General features: G+C 39.5%; 1 protein-coding gene across 3 annotated transcripts in view; it reads right to left on the bottom strand.

Moving 5' to 3' along the window:
• ZFP64 (ZFP64 zinc finger protein) overlaps positions 1–17491 on the bottom strand; it is a 76744-nt gene that overhangs the window by 35352 nt on the left and 23901 nt on the right. For 2 of the 3 annotated variants that reach the window (XM_068523884.1, XM_068523885.1), the window contains exon 6: positions 13564–15184. The exons of the other annotated variant lie outside the window; for it this stretch is intronic. In XM_068523884.1, the coding sequence (XP_068379985.1) occupies positions 13902–15184 (1283 nt within the window). In that variant the 3' untranslated portion in view covers positions 13564–13901. Of the gene's footprint in view, positions 1–13563; positions 15185–17491 lie in introns of those variants that run through there. 3 annotated transcript variants of the gene reach the window in all.

Genomic DNA, 17491 nt, shown 5'->3' with positions numbered 1-17491 from the left:
TCCCTGTCATCCTGCTATGTCCCCCTGATAGAGCATTCATATACTGTGACAAATGTTTACTTGCCCATCTGCCTTACTAGTCTGTCAGATCCCAGAGGGCAAGGACCCTGCCTGCCTTGTGTCACTACCATCATATGCAATTAGTATTTGCTGAATGAATGTAACTGTTGTTATTGTTTTAGTTATTTTAAAATATGGCAGAATACAAAAAACAGAATCATACTGTTCCCAACCCTACTTTCTACCAGTTTCTCTTTCTGTTGCTCATTTTTCTCTGGTCACATTAACCTCAAACACCTCAGGCACATTTCTGTTTTAGGGTTTTTGCAATGGCTGTTCCCTCTGCCTGGAACTCTCTCCCTCTTGATGTCCACATGGCTCCCTCCCTCCCTCATTCCAGTCTTAATTTCTCAGGGAGGCCTTCCCTGACCATCCTATATACAACTGCAACCCCTCTCCCCTATCAAACCCTGTCCCCATGCCACAGCACTTATCCTTCTAAGACACTGTAAAATGTACATATGTGTTCTGTTCTCTATGCACTGTCTCTTTCCCCACACTAGAAGGTAGACTACAAGGGCAAGGATCACTCTTTGTTTGCTCTTGATACCTCCCAAGTTTATAGAACCACACCTGGCACAGAGCAGGTGCTCGAGAAACACTGAATGAATGAATGAGTTGAGTGAACATTTGCTGAACACTTCCTTCCAGGGGTTAGCATGGTTAGAACCAGTCTGAGCCCTCAAGATCCACAGTTTTGGTAGAGGCAATGACAAGACAAGAAACAGTGGCATCTAGACAATAAGCTGCTTCAAGGCAGTGGCTCAGTCATAGAATCTAGTGTCCTCATAGCTCCGTGGGCCCTGTTGAAAGTTCTATACACCTACCTGGAGTGAACCTACCAATCAACTCACAAAACCAAAGCAGCTGATGGCATTCAGAACATTCGCCCTATTGTCTCCCTTTCCCTAATAACTAAATATCACCCAATTCCACCCTCAAAATTCAGCGAAGTAATGCTCAGGGAAAGATAATGCCAGAAAAATATAGCCCAAGATAAATGACTCTCATCACTGCTTAAGAACTACAAAATCAGCATTAAAAACTGAACAACTAACTAAAGGAATTCTTTTAAAATTTTATAGCTAGCACTTTTGGAAAAAAATAAAGAGATTGGTTCAAGGAAGAATATTCAAAAGTACTATTTTACTTATAATTTGCAAAACATTTTGACTATCCTGAGAAATCGTGTTTTAAAAATACAAGTACATATCTATATATATATGTGTGTTAAAAAAAAGGTAAATGTGATGTATGTATGGATGGATGTGTTTCCTGAGAACTAAGGGATGCCAATACTGGGTCAGAAGAAATTTCGGAATTCTCCTCTGGTCCACTCTTGGTTTCTTGAGAGCTGGTTATAGGAGGCACAGCAGTTAAATGCTTAGCAAATACCTGGTGTGTAGTAGGTGCTCAATAAACGTTAGTTTGCTAAGAGAACAGAGTAGCTCCTTGGCCAGGCTCCACCTTTGCTACTTATCTGAGAGAAGAGTGTGTCATTTCCCTGTCGTGCCTATTTTCATACTGATCACTGGGCTAGAATCAACTGCTTTGTCTTTGTCTTCATGCAAAGATGGATGAATGTGCCCCGTGCATTACTAGATTGCAACACGGGATTCTGGCAGGATCAGAATCTAGAACAGGATCTTAATCACGGTGTGAGTCCAACCAAATCAGCTAGACTAGCTGTGCGGCCCAGGGCCAGCTGCTCACCCACTCTGTTGCTCAGCCTCGCCAACCCTAAAATGATGACGCTCGTAAGAGGTCCTGAACAGGGCCGATGGGGATGTTCAGAGAGTTAATGTGAGTGACACAGAGTAACTGTTCAGTAGGTAGTGGGTATCATGACAAAGATTCACAAATAATTCCCAAAACCTGAATACACGAGTATCTTTAAAACTAGGACAAACAATGGCAACAACCCAAATTTCCATCAATCGATGAATCGATAAATGAAATGTGGTCTATCCACACAATGGAATATTATTTGGCCATAAAAAAGGAATGCAGTAGTGATACACGCTACAACCTGGATGAACCTGGAAAACATTATGCTAAGTAAAAGAAGTCAGATACAGAAGATCCCATATGGTATGATTCCAATTATGTATTGATAAAATGCCCAGAAGAGGCAAACTCACGGAGTCAGAAAGTAGATTAGTGGTTGCCAGGGGATGGGAAGAGTGGGGATGGGAAGTGACTGCTAACGGGTACAGGGTTTCTTTCTGGAGTGATAAGAACGTTCTGCAATTAGATGCTGGTAATGGTTGCACGACTTTATGAATATACTAAAAATTACTAAATTATATTCTTTAAAAGAATATAATTCTTTTTATGGCATTTGAATTATATCTCAATAGAATTCAATATAAAGCTGTTATAAAAAAACAAACTAGGCAAAACCAAGAAAAGTAATTATCTTTCTGTCCAACCTGTCTCTTCTCCCTGTAGAATGAAAACTTCTCTTAACATTCCTTATGTCTTGGTTATAATCTCCCCACCCCCAGGGGCTGACATCTCCAATTAGGGGCCCATGGAAGAGCTTTAATTTGTTTTAAAATCAGAAGAAAAATATTTTAATATAATCCAGTTTAGATTATATTAATCCTTGTGCCCACACAGTTGTAAAATGTAAGTTTCTCTCTCTCGCTCTCTCTCTCTCTATATATATATTATTTTTTTCTATGTGTGTGTGTGTGTGTGTGTGTGTGTGTGTGTAGGAAGGGGCAAAAGTGCCCCTAGTCCAGGATAGTGGCAGTGGGACCCTGCTGGCTCCCAATAATTCAATACTAAACCACAGCCTTTTCTCAGAGTTTGTCCTCTGGCTTGGGCCAGATGAAGTCGGAAGCACCAAGCTAAATGAGAAAACTAAACCAAAGGAAATGGAATGGGTACTCTTGCCTCTGTTTATTACCCACTAGCCAGACACTCAGCGTTGGGGGAAGGAGGGGTGAGGGAAGGAAGGAGGTAGGGACCTGGGCTCAAAAGCAAAGACCAGTGACCAGCAGAGTGACCTTGGGCAAGTCACGTGACCTGTTTCTTGCTCGGTTTCCCCATGTCACTGAAAGTGCGGAAGAGCATTTTAAAGCGTGAAGGGTCGGTTTAAGCAAGACTTCAGCGTCTCTGCAGGCTGTAGTCATGGGCCTTGCAGTTCCTGCCTGAGATTAGGCAGTCCCGCTGTGGAGAGCCCCCTGGATCGAATCTCGTTCCTCACACAGCCTCTTAAAGACAGGACAGTGTCACAGCAGTAAAGGAAACAGAAGGGCAGGGGAGAGAAGCTATCATAGTTTTTATTCCAGATCTTCAACTGAAATCTTTCCAGAAGATCCAATTCTGGCTGATGAACCGAAGATCAATTTCAGTTATAAGCATTCAGTTTTTATTGCTCAGAGAATCCTTCTGAAGCCAAGAAACAAACAAAACCCCCCAAAGAAGTATCAATATAGTAACCCTGTTCTAGGACACAACCCTTGAATTCTTGGTTTCCCCAAGAAAACCTATGTAAAACTAGATGCTAGCAGGCTTATGTTTTGACCTCTTAGATCAAGCACAGCAGAATAATGTGGGACACAAAACTGAAATATTTTGGTGTGTATAAGAAGTTCAGAGCAAAGATAATAACTCTGAACTTCCCAAATTACAGTGGTAAACTGACGTGCAACAAAACAGGCCTGTAACTCACATCTGGGGGTGGGCGTGGCAGGCACCGCAGCAAGGCCTGCCCAGTCCCACTTAACATTCCAGGGAGATCCAGGGGTGGATGGGAGTAGAGGGGAAATGAATTCCTGCAAAGAAGCCCAGATTTAGCAAGTTGGGTGAAGGTCATGACTAGAGAAAACATGCTGATTAGAACGAGGGTAGGTGATTTGAGTGCTGGCTCTTGGTTTAAACATCACCTAATCACTGTGTGACCCTGGGTAATCATAACAATACCTTTTCTGAGCCTCTGGTTCTTTACTGTGGTATTTCCCATATTGTCTGGATCAGAAAAGTAGCCAGAGGTCCTAGATTTAAAATACAGATTCTCAGGTGTCCCACCCAGATGTGCTGTATTGGGATTTCCAAAGCTGGGCTGTAGCTGTGGGCATTTTTAACAAGTTTTTCAGGTGATTCTTAAACCAGGCAAGTTGGGAAACATCTTTTCTGCACAATGAGGGTAATAATAGCAATCCTCCCTCATGGGATGTTGGGAGGATTACATGAGATTATTAGGTAGAGCATTTAGCATTGTGTTGGCATATCCTGAGTCAATAAATGTTAGCTTTTTATCATTGAAAATCATTAGTACCATTTATTTAATAAATATTTGTTATGTACCTATTATGTGCAGGGTCCAGGGCAAGGGTTGGCAAACTATGGTCCAACGCACTTGTTCTTATGTGGTCTGTGAGCCAAGAATGGTTTTCACATTTTTTTTAAATGGTTGGAAAAAAACAAAAGAAAAATAATAGTTTGTGCCACTTGAAAATTTTGTGAAGTTCAGATGTCAATGTCCATAAATAAAGTTTTATCAGAACACAGCTACACCCACTCCTTTACTATTGTCTCTGGCTACTTTCATGCTACAATAGCAGAGGTGAAGAGCTGCAATAAAGACCATGTAGCCCACAGAGCTGAAAAATATTGAATATTTTCTACCTGGTCCTTTGTTTTAAAAAATAAATAAATTTATTTATTTATTTATTTATTTTTTCTTTATTTTTGGCTGTGTTGGGTCTTCATTGCTGTGCACGGGCTTTCTCTAGTTGCGGCGGGTGGAGGCTACTCTTCGTTGCGGTGCATGGGCTTCTCATTGCGGTGGCTTCTCTTGTGGCAGAGCACGGGCTCTAGGTACACGGGCTTCAGTAGTTGTGGCACGCGGGCTCAGTAGTTGTGGCGCACGGGCTTAGTTGCTCCACGGCATCTACCTGGTCCTTTACTGAAGAAGTTTGCTGAACCCTGCTCCAGGGCAAGGGCCTTCAGCTGGGGTTCTTGTATTTGGGGAATATACAAAGATTTCTCAAGACGTGTATGGGCATGATTGAGGCAATCAATTCTCAGATCCTCAACTTTGATGTGTACTTTTCCCTAAAACTGATCATCTAAGAATACACCCAGAAGGTGACTCATGGTGCCGAGGTTGAGAAAGTAATTGCTCCATGACTGGGAAAGAAATCCCAGGTGGTTTTCAGTTCTTTGCTTTTAATGAAATTGACCCAAATAATTATGATTGATCATTGTATGATTTTCTGGCATTTAACTCAGAAGGAATTAAAATAATTGAGAAGCATTGCTGTAACAATACATTTTCTATGTCCCTATCCTTATTTATGTGAATGAGACTTCTCAGCATTTACATCAATAAAAAAAGAAAATTGGGACTATAGCTGAAAGAGATCTGTATCTCATTCTAGCAGTTGGTAAAAAAAAAAATTTTTTTTTAAAGTAATATTCATCACAGATATATAAGCTGATTAAAAACTAGGCCTATCAATCTCATTAAGATATACTTTTGCTTATTTTAATTATTTATCAAAAATGTGTAATATATTTATGTAGTTTACAACATAACAACAACAAAAAGTTGTTTTGAATGATAATTTGATGTAAAAGAAATGTTTAAACTTGGAGCCCTACAGTCAAAGGGAATAAAAAATGTGTTTCAATTTATAGAACCATAATTTTGTTGCTGAGTAGTGGGATGAAATGAACAACAAAAATTTTTCAAGATTAGTAATGTTTCCCATTTTCAGTCCTCTCCCTCTGTTCTGGAAATTTCAGAGATTGGTTCTCTCAACCTGACTGGCTGAGGTGAGAGACCTCCCAACTTTTTTTCCGGGCAACACTACCATTTTGTCTCAACTTTGCTGGTCACTGGATCTAGGGCATTCGAGAATTGGATCAGATCAGTATCAAACTTCTCATCTCCACAAGAATAGAATTTAAATATTACTGAAGAGAAAAGAATCCGCTGTGCAAAGGTATCATTCATCTGCTGGGACAAAAGAAATACCAGCCTATGTGCTCTTTCTAAGGAATATACTCAAGAAATTAACGGAATAAGGATAAACTCAGAGTAAAGATGTGAAATACGGGAAGAAGAGTATAAGAAATTATGGTGAGCAACGAATGTTGTAATCTTTGGTTAAATCTCAGTGGATGTTGTGATTTGGGAATTAGAACATAAGAGACATACTGTAGGGCAAAACTTAACAAAAGCCTGGAAGTAAACTCATAAGCTACCTCAGCAACACCCAGGATTTGGAGAGAGGGGTTGTAGAAAGAGATGTGGCCCAACGGCCTCCTCTTGTGAGGAGGAGACTTCTTAATGAAAGGTTGGGGCCTAGTTGATATTTATATCTGATATAGCAATAGAGGGATCGATTTAAAAATAATCGCTAGAGTTTAGAAAGTAACTATTAGCAGAATGGAAACATATAAGAACTTTCAAGAACAAAGTGAAAAGTTAGAATAGAAAAAGGAGAAAATTACAAAGTTTAATAAATAGTAAATATTAAATAAGACAGAAATGAATAATACCAAGTATATGTTACTATGAGAAATGCAAACAGTTTGACTTCTCCAACCAAAGACAAAGAGATGCTATTAAAGGAAGATATTAAACCACAAAGTGGGAAAGATAAACCAAGCAAATGTAATAAAATATAAAATAAGACTTAGAATACTGTTATTAAATAAAGTGTAATTTAAGGCCCAAAGCTATTAAATAGAAAGATCTGGCATATACTAAAGGGTAAAATGTAAAATTGACAAAGAACACATAATAGCCACACACAAACTTACATGCATCAAACAACATATGACAAAATATAATAAAATGAAACACAGTAATACAAGAAAAGCATGATAAAAAAACACAGCCATAGTAAGAGGCTTAAAAATACTTCTTTCAAAGTTTATCAAGCAGACAAAAACTAAGAGGGGTTTAGAAAATCTGAATAACAAAGGCAACATGCTTGATTCATAGATCTCCCCAAACATTTACAAAAATTGGTCATGTACATGGCCATAAAGAAAACTAATAAATTACAAAAAGCACATATTTTACAGGTTATATTCTCAGATCAAAACTCATTAATATCAGAAACCAAAAATGAAAATATAGTTTCACAAACTGTAACTACTTGAAAAATAAGAAATAAACCTTTATATAACTCTTGGGTTTTATCCCCGACTTACCGAACAAACCAACCAACCCTAAAACTGAAATAACGAAGTATCTAGAAATATACAAAAGAAGGACACTTCATATAAAAATCTATAGGGATATGGATGTCATGAAAATTTCTGAAAGACTTGGAAATAGGCAAAAAAGATTACTGGTTGTCCCGACATATCCCAGCTCTGGGTTATCTAATTCTATAGCGGTCAATGCCTTTTAGTGTTTTTGAGCTATTTTACAACGTTGTGAGTTACAGAAACATATAATAATGCAAAAAACATATAAGAATGTAAACACACTTTGTGGGTGGAATGCAACTGATGGTTGCCCTGTAGACCCTAACCAGTTTTGCCTCTGTCTGTAAATTTGTTTCAGCATTCCTGATTGCCTGTGTAAGCATTCATTGAATTCTCCTTCAAACCTGTTGTAACAACTTACTGATTTCCTCATTAATTAATGAATTAAATAAAATTGCTAACACATGCTCATTTTATATTTGTATGGCAGTCATGATTTAACTTTGAAAAAAATGATCTTTTAACATAGGTGAAGTCATACTGGAAAATATACAGCTTTAAATGCTTTCCCATAATTAAAGGCTGAAAATAAGTGAACTTAATACAGGAAATTAGACTAACAAAATAAACTGAAAGAAAAGCAGGGGAAAGAATTAATAAAGATAATGCTGAAATAAAGATACATGCTGAAATGAATAAAATGGAGGAGTAGAGAGAGAATAAATAAAAGCAAAAGCTTTACTTTTACATAAATGACAAAACAGATAAACTCCTGGCAAACTACCTAAGGGGAAGACTGAAAATACAAACAAAACACAACCCACCCCAAGACCCCCAAACTCCCCCAAACCCCCCCCAAAAAAAAGAAAAAGTAACAAGAGCACTGTTAGATCAAAAAAAAAAAGCCAAAGATTCTAAAATAATTTTAGGAGAATGTTAAGTGGAATTACAGAGCAAAATGAATGATTTTTTCTTTTGCAAAGTATGTATTACCAAAATTTATCAGGTTGAGACATAAAGTCCAAATAGACCATTAATTACAGAAAAAAATGGAAAGTTTGTTAAGAATGTACAATGAAAAAGGGTATCGGCCCAGAAAATAAACGGATAATTCCTGAAATAACAAACTATTGCTGGTCACTGAAAAAGGAGGAAAGAGCCTCAATTTATTTTCAGAGTAACATAACCTAAAACAAACAAACAAGCAAAGTCAGAGAACAAAGAAGAAAACCAGCATTCATCTGCACTTACACATATGGTTATAAAAATTTCAAGGAAAATATTAGTAAATGAAATCTAGGAATGTATTAGAAGAATAATCCAACATGACCAAGACGGTTTGTTTCAGGCATGCAAGAGGCTTCAGTACCAGGCTATGTCCTACACTAATTCATATATCAGCATATGTAAGTACAAAACCCAAATATTTATGTCAAGAGATATTTAAGAGATATTTGACAATAATCAGCAACCCACCTCGATAAAAACTCTGAAAATGGGAGAAGAAAATGACTAAGTACTATAAAAACTGTCACCCAAGGAGTAGCATATATTATATTAAATTGGGAAATTCTAAAGCCATTCAAGTTAAAAGTAGAGATGCAACAGGGATGCCAGCTGTTTCAACATTGCTTGGAGGTTCTGACTAATACAATAGGACAAGACTGCAAAATAAGTAGTATAAGTATTGCAAGGGACAAGAAAAAAACACCTGGGAATGAGGTGACTATACCACAACCATCATAAGTCATATTTATCAGCAACCAAGAGTTTCTAATAAATACTTACTGTCAATAAAAATTTTTTTCTAAGGTAGTACAATATAGACAAGTATACCAAATATAGCTATTCTCTATGCTTGCAACAAATAATTATTTTAACATAAAAACATCCTATTTACAGTTACAATAGAATTCAAAACAACAAGAAAATACAGGCCCTATTTAATAAGAATAGACTGTATATGAAGAAAACTATAGGTTACAACAGGGTTTAAATAAAAGTTTTTGGGTGGAAGATTTAACATTTATTTTTTATTTTTTTGGCTGCACCGTGTGGCATGTAGGATCTTAGTTCCCCAGCCGGGGATCGACCCCATGCCCCCTGCAGTGGAAGCGTGGAGTCTTAACCACTGGACTGCCAGGGAAGTCCCAGATTTAACATTTTTTAAAAAGTCATTCTTTTCATGAGTTCATGTAACCATACAGATACAATTCTAATACAAATCCTCAAAAGGTTTTCTTTTTGTGGGGGGGAGGGGTAATGGACAAAATGAAGTTTGTTTAGAAATATGAATATTTAAGAATTGCTAAGAAAATTTTGGAAAATAATAGCTACGGGGAGGCTTTGCAAGTCTAAAAGATACTAAGGCTTACCTTAATGCTAATATAATCAAATATGTAATGTTGGCAACCCAGAGAAGATATAAAGATCAGTGAGACAAAACAGAGATTCTAGAGATAGAGCCAAGTATATTTGGGAACTTCATCTAAAGGTGAAATTAAGATTTCAGTTCCAAGGAAAATAATATTTTATTTAACACATGGTCCTGGTATAATTGGGCAGCTAAACTCCTATATCATACACACATAAATATGAATTCTGGCTGCAGAAACTGAAAACAAATAATGAAAATATTAAAGAAAAAAACCTCAAGGGAAGGGAGGACTTTCTTAGAAACTACAGGAGCCACAAATAAAGCACTAGAAGAATCTGACTGCATACAAAATGATTATTTTTATATGGAAATAGCACCATGAGGAAAGTCAAAAGACAAAGGATAGGAGGGGAGAAAACTCAGCACCATTTGACAGACATGGGGTTCACATCCCCAGGTGCCCAGCAGCCCAAGGAGAAAAATAAGAGTATGAGTTTAAAGTTCATAGATAAGAAAAATGCAAATAATCAACAAGTCTATGCAGAGATGTCACAGAGATGCAGATCAAAACACCAGCTCAGGAAACGCACAAAGACCAGATTACCATTTTCACACATCAGACCTACAAAACTTCAAAAGATTGATAACAAGATTCGTGATAGCTGGAGCCCACACCACCAATGAGACTATCGTTTTGAAAAAATCGTCTGAATCAATGCAAGTACAAACTACAGAAACTCATTGAAACTCACTTTGGGGATGCTAACCTACAGAAAGAAAAGAAAGCACAACTGAATAAGAGGAACTATGTAGGATGTTTACTGTGGCAGTTTGTAATGGCAGACAAACCCCAAAACAACCAAAATACCCATGAATATGGAGATGGGTGAATAAAGCATGGTGCTTATAACATGGTAAGTCATAGTCTACCGTTTGCTTAAAAAAAAAGTTAGGCATAGCTGTACTGACACACAGTACTGTTAATAAATGGAATAATAAGAGCAAGGTAGAGAGAAATGTACATAGTGTGATACAATTACTATAAAAATAAGGGAAAGCCTTTTCTAGGTTATCTTTTAAGTTGGTATGAACACAGAGACCTTACTTATCTTGGGTGGGGTGAGAATAGGCTGGAGATTATTGGCTTGGTTTTTGTACAATTCTATATATAGTTTATCACAAGGAACAAGTTTTGCTGTTGTAGTTTGTTAAAAAAATCCAAATATGCATGTGTGTATGTATATGCATGTATGTGTATGTGCATTATATGTATATACGGAGGGCAGCAGTTCCATGGAGATATAATGATATACAGAGAAATATAGTATATAAAAAGAAAATAGTATGCTCAGTTCAACCCCAACTCTGTCACTGGAGTAGAAAACATACATACGGGACTCCCCTGGTGGTCCAGTGGTAAAGAATTCGCCTTCCAATGCAGGGGACGTGGGTTCAATCCCTGGTGGGAGAACTAAGATCCCACACGCCGTGGGGCAACTGAGCCCGCGTGCCACGACTACTGAGCTCGCGCGCCTCAATGAGAGAGTCCGCGTGCCACAAACTACAGAGCCCGTGTGCCACAACTAGAGAGAGAAAACCTGCACACCACAACTAGAGAGAAGCCTGCATGCCACAACAAAGCCCGCAGCACAATGAAAGATCCCACATGCCGCAACTAAGACCTGATGCAGCCATAAATTAATTAATTAATTAAATAAATTTAAAAAATAGAAAACATACACAAGCATAGAAAAAAAAGATTAGAAGGAAGTCCATTAAAATGGTCACAATTTTTACATCTGGAGAGTAAAATTATTAGTGACTTTTAAATTTTTCTTAATAATATACATACAGATGGTCCCCAACTTACGATGGCTCAACTTAACAATTTTTTGACTTTACGATGGTACAAAAGCAATACACATTCAAGAGAATCATACTTCGAATTTTGATCTTTTCCTGGGCTAGCACTATGTGGTCTGATTCTTTCTCCCGATGCTGGGCAGTGGCAGTGAGTCGGCCATGGGATCACGAAGGTGAACAACTGATACACTTACAACCATTCTGTACCCCTCCAATCTGTGTTTTTCACTTTCTGTATTCATTAAATTACATGACCTATTCAATATTCTCTTCTAAAATAGGCTGATTTTGCCCAACTGTTGGCTAATGTAAATGTTCTGAGCACATTTAAGGTAGGTGAGGCTAAGCTATGATGCTTGGTAGGTTAGCTGTATTTAAATGCATTTTCAACTTAATGATATTTTCAGCTTACAATGGGTTTATCAGGACATAACCCGTTCGTACGTCGAGGAAGATCTATAACGTGTTTCCCATATTTTGTCTCTTGAATACACATTACATTTATAATCAGGAAAAAAATCATTTAAAAGTTGAAACTAGGGGCACACTGGGAAAAAAGAAAGATGTAGAACACAGGTTCGTGACAATAGAAGTTTCCCAGGTAAAATCCAACGGCTGAATAGTTTCCTAAAGAACTGCAAGCAATAATTCTAAAGTGATAAAATTACTAAAATACTAACAGAGTAAGCTGCAAGCTTTTTTGATTTCTTACCAAACCATAGTTATGATGCGTTATCATCACTGCTGATACGAAAATAATTTCTGGCGAAGAAGAAGGATCAAAAATAAAAAGAAAGAAGACAAAGCCCAGCTTGAGGATATATATATATATGTATGTGTTTTTGTTTTTTCTTGGCCACGCTGCGCAGCATGTGGGATCTTAGTTTCCCGACCAGGGATGGAACCCGCGTCCCCTGCAGTGGAAGCACCGCATCTTAACCACTGGCTTTCTGGGGAAGTCCCTGTATGTGTATCCTAAGGGATGCTGACCTTCTATTTTTAACAGGCAATTCTCAAGGTTTTCAACATCACCATTTTCCACATTTCCTTAGTTTGTTATTAAGAAAAAAAAGCGGGAGGGAATAATATCTTTATGTAAAAGTGAATTGATATGCATGAGAATTTTAATAAGTTTGTGTGTTAGGGAATAAAATTAAAATGTTGGTTACTCTGGTGAAAATGTTATCTAAGGTGTTCTCACATTTTAAATATGCTTCTCTCACAAGAGTAACCTCCCCTCCTCACCAATCCTTGCTCATGCTCTGTGACAGCATGTTTCATTTATGCAGTGTTTATTAAGAGCCCACCCTGAGTTGAAGATAATGCTAGAAGCTGGAAATCAGAGATGAAGACCCAAATTCAGGTCTTTGGATCCAAGCACGGGTAATTTGAGATCGCTCTCTGGCGCCACCTACTGATCACACAGCATTTCAATTCAAAACAGACTGAAATTTGAACTTCCCTCTCCTCAATACAGCCCATGCTTTGGACCTAGGTGCTTTTCCAATCCCTCTCGTCTGATCCCTGGGACTGCACGTATATTACTATCTAAAACAATGCCATCCTAGAAAACTGTCCTAAAGGTTAATATTATAATTAACCTAACCTAAAGGTTAATTATATTACCATCTAAACAGAAACGTCAGGTTTGTCACTCTGAAGTTTCAAAATAAAAATGATAGTTGGGTCACTTTAGGCACCACACATATTTGATTTGACTGTGAAGAAGGTAAGGCATTTATATACTATTTATGAGAGAGGACTAAGAACCTTTGCTTCTTCAAGTTCTCTTTAATTATATAATTCAAACCCCAATAACCCAAATCATACTGTGACTCTAAAGAATCACTAACATTTGTTATGTTTTAATGATGTATCAATTTATTAGGAAACCATTCCTTTTTTTCCCTCATTTACGCTAAACCTTTTTTTTTTGATCAAAAATCCATGTAACGTTATGTAGAAAATGGTCCTTCATGCCGATAGATTTGTATCCATGTATTAAAACACTATTACCCCAAACATTGGGGGTATTTCAGAACGGGGACTTAAGAGAGGCTGAGAAGCACCATCTACTACACAAATTTAATGAGATGGAAAAAACCTTTATTAGAGTTGGCAAATCAAGTCGGAAGCAAACAAATGTATTCACTACTCAATTCATTTCATTCCAACCCCTAATCGGGATCATCTTGGTAGTATTTAAGATTCTACAGCACTTACAACACCGCGATTCAGAGGTCTCAAAATTATCGCAGCATAAAAAAATTTCAGTAAGCAGTATAAAATTACAATTTATTATGGGGGCGGGGTGTTTTCACAACAATCCTTAAAAACATTAAGGGCAAACCTCTTACAGAATTCCATTTCTGACTTCTTTTTTGGTCACTCCTTTTTCCCCCTTTCTTTTGTTTTATAAGCACTAGTCTGGTATGGAATCCGCCGGACAGAGCAAAGCTGGGTGGGCGCCTCCTTGGATGATGGAGTAAGTCTGCTTGGGTAATTCTTGCTGAGAGGTGGTGGAGAATATGGGCGGAGCCGTGGTGGCCACGGCGATGTTCTGGCCTCCGTCGCTGACCACAGTCACTTCAGCGGTCCCCTCCTGAATCAGAGCGTTCAGGCCTTCGAAGTCAGTGCAAGTAATGCCCGAGCTGGTGATGAAAGTCTGGTTGCCAGAGCCTTCCTGGGGGCCGCCCGGGGCCGTGGGGATGAGGGTCTGGTGCAAAGTGCCTCCGTCCGTCTGGTCGTGAGTGGTCAGCAGGACAGCCGGCTGGGGCATCACCGCCGCCTCACTCGGACACCCCGAGGAATGAGGAGGGGCGATCAGATTGACCTGGCGTAAGATCTGCAGCCGGCTGTTCCCGGGCAGTTCCTCTGGGTTCTGCGCCACCAAGGCGGGCTGTACGATGTTCACCGCGGCCGCCGCAGCCTGGACGATGGTGTTCGCCTGGGGCACCTGATGGCCAACGATGATTTTGACTCTGCCCTCGCTGAACTGGGGCACTTGGCTGGGCTGGAGGGGCACCTGGAGGTGCCCCACAGTGAGGGGCGCGGCGGGCTGCTTGCTGGGGTCGATCTGAAACTGCAGGACGGTCACATCCGGGCTCTTATTCTCGCTGTACTCACTGTGCTGCCGCTTGTGGCTGCGGAGCGAGTCCTCGCGCATGAAGGAGGCATCGCACCGGTCACAGTGGAAGGTCTTCTTGGCGTCCAGCTTGGCCACCTGGCGGCTGCTCTGCCGGCCCGTGTCTTTCCTCTCCGAGGCCTCGGTCTTGACCATGTCGCCGTGGAACTTCTTCACGTGCTTGCTCAGGTTGCTGGGCTGCTTGGTGTCGAAGCTGCAGTAGTTGCACTTGAAGGGGCGGTCGGTGCAGTGGATGCGCTCGTGGATGCGCAGGGCGGCCTTGCTGGAGCAGGAGTAGCTGCACTCGGGGCACTTCTCGGGGTGCTCAGACTGGTGCACCCGGCTGTGCTTGCGGAGCGTGGCCTTGCTGTCCCCCAGGAAGTCGCAGTGCGGACACTTGAAGTTGTTCCCGCTGTGCTTGATGCGGATGTGCGACTTGAGGTTCCCCTTCATGGTGCAGCGGACATTGCAGAACTCGCACTTGAAAGGCTTCTCCCCCGAGTGCACGCGCATGTGCCTTTTCAAGTCCGAGCTGATTTTGAACTTGGCGCTACAGAGCCAGCACTGGAAGGGGGCGTCCCCTGTCAACACAAGGTGAGTTTCGATAAGAACAGGCAGGCAACAACCATAGCGGATCCCCCCGAAGCACACACCAGAAAATCGCTTATACCAAGGCAGGCGGGTGGAGACCTTCTAACTGCAGCTCCTAGCAGCCCCTGGGAGAAAAAAAAAAGAGGGGTCGGGGGCTTCTCTCCTTTTCCCAAACTTAAACCACCACCACCATTATAACACCCAGAAGAAAAACGGAGATTGAAAATCAAGCTATTTAACTGTCCCCAGTAAAAAAACTAAGATTTGCGAGTACACTTAGTATATCCTTGAAAACAGTCAAGCTATCGTTCCTATGGTTATTGTGTTCGCTCTGCTAGGGAACCATTCATGGTTGTATAATTTTGCATAATCCGTTGATTTTGGTTGAGTTACATGTTGTAACAGATTCAAGGGCACATTTTCAAATCAGTCAGCTCCATGCTCACTCATCAGAATATTCTTTTTACAATGATTGAAACGCCCAGCTTACACTTCATGCAGATTTTTATTAATAAAGACGTGTTTATTGCGCACAATTTATTTATCCCACATTGCCAGCTGCGTTCTTTACTTGTGAAGTTACAAAATCCAGCTGCTTGATTTTTTTTTTTTAATTCATGTTCGGTGAAAGATGAACAGGAAAAGCGAAATTGCAACATCTGAAAGGACATGATATTCCAAATTTATTTCCTCAGTGAATGCCAAGTCCCAATCATCTGATAATTCAAGCGAATTGGTGACCCCGCCCATTGCAATATTGTTTAAGCAAGCAAAACAACAGCAGCTAAGGTTCTTCGGTGGCTTCCCGGATGGCAGGCGCCCTGCTGAGCATTCCACAAGAATGGTCTCATTTGATGATCCCGACATTCCCATGAGGTGGGTACTATTATCAATATTATTCTCAACACTACTGTACAAATGAGGAGGCTGAGGCCTGGAGCGACTCTATCACTTGTTTCCAGTCACTCGGTAGTACGTGGCAGAGCTTGGATTCCAACCCAGGCTGATTCCAAAGCGGGTATTCTTTTTTTTTTTTCTTTTTAATTAAAAGACTTTTTATTTTTTTAGAGCAGTTTTAGGTTTGGGGAGATTATACAGAAAGTACAGAGTTCCCATATGCTCCTTCTCTCCCCTGCACGTCGTTTCCCTCTTATTAACATTTTGCATTAATGCAGTACATTTGTTACAACTGATGAACCAATCTTAATAGATTATTATTAACTAAACTCCATAGTTGACATTGGATTTACTCTTTGTTTTGTGTATTTCTATGGGTTTCAACAAATGTATACTATTACATATCTACCATTACAGTAGCATACAGGATAGTGTCACTTCTCTAAAAATGCCCTGTGCTCTACCTATTCACCCCTAACCCCACTCCCTGAACCCCTGAAATCTCTGAAATTTTTAATTGTCTCTATAGTTCTACCCTTTCCAGAATGTCATATACTGGTTAACATCTTAGAGTATGTAGCCAAAGCTGGTATTCTTGGATGCTAGGTGATTACCTGTACATATGACTAATGTTCGCTTTCTTACCATAAGCTCCAAAGAGTGGGACTGTGTTCTGGCTTTTTGGTATAAGACCTATAACATCACCATGAGCTGTTTAATAAATGCAATTAATGATGGAGCAAATTAAACAAGCTTCGAGAAAAGGAAGAAGCCCCAAACTAAACAATGCGTTGCGTGACTAAATGCCACTGAGATCATTCACGTGAAACTCTAGAACAAGGAATGGTAAGCTATACAGACTGTGCGCCAAATCTAGCCCACAGCCTGTTTTTGTAAATAAAGTTTTATTGTAACACAGCCGCGTCCATTTGTTGTGTGTTGTTTCTGGTTGCTTTCATGCTACAACTGGCAGAGGTGAGTAAACTGTGATAGACACTGTATGGCCCGCTAAGCCTAAAGTATATTTACTATCTGGCTCTTCATAGAAAAAGTTTGCTGACTTCTGCCTTAGCATGTTGCTCTCAACCTTTTTTATGCCACGGACCCCTTTCTGGCGGTTTAGTGAAACCCATGCACGCTTTCTCAGGGTAATGTTTAAATGCACAAAGTAAACGAAAATAAAAATCAAAAGGAATACAAAAGAAACTAATTATATTGAAAATTATTAAAAAATTAAAAGAAAAAATTTGTGATTTGGCAATGTGTGTGCATTAAGTAACAAGCTCTAGCGGTGGGTCTAGTGACTACACCAATTTCTAAATAGAGAAGAGTGTAAACGATGTTTTGATCTATCAAAAACATGTTATAAAAAGATCTGTGGGCTTTCCTGGTGGTACAGT

The sequence above is a fragment of the Eschrichtius robustus genome, chromosome 16 (genome assembly GCF_028021215.1).
Source record: "Eschrichtius robustus isolate mEscRob2 chromosome 16, mEscRob2.pri, whole genome shotgun sequence".
NCBI lineage: Eukaryota > Metazoa > Chordata > Mammalia > Artiodactyla > Eschrichtiidae > Eschrichtius > Eschrichtius robustus.
The sequence above is the reverse complement of the archived record's forward strand: the minus strand, read 5'-3'. Positions and strand labels throughout refer to the sequence as shown.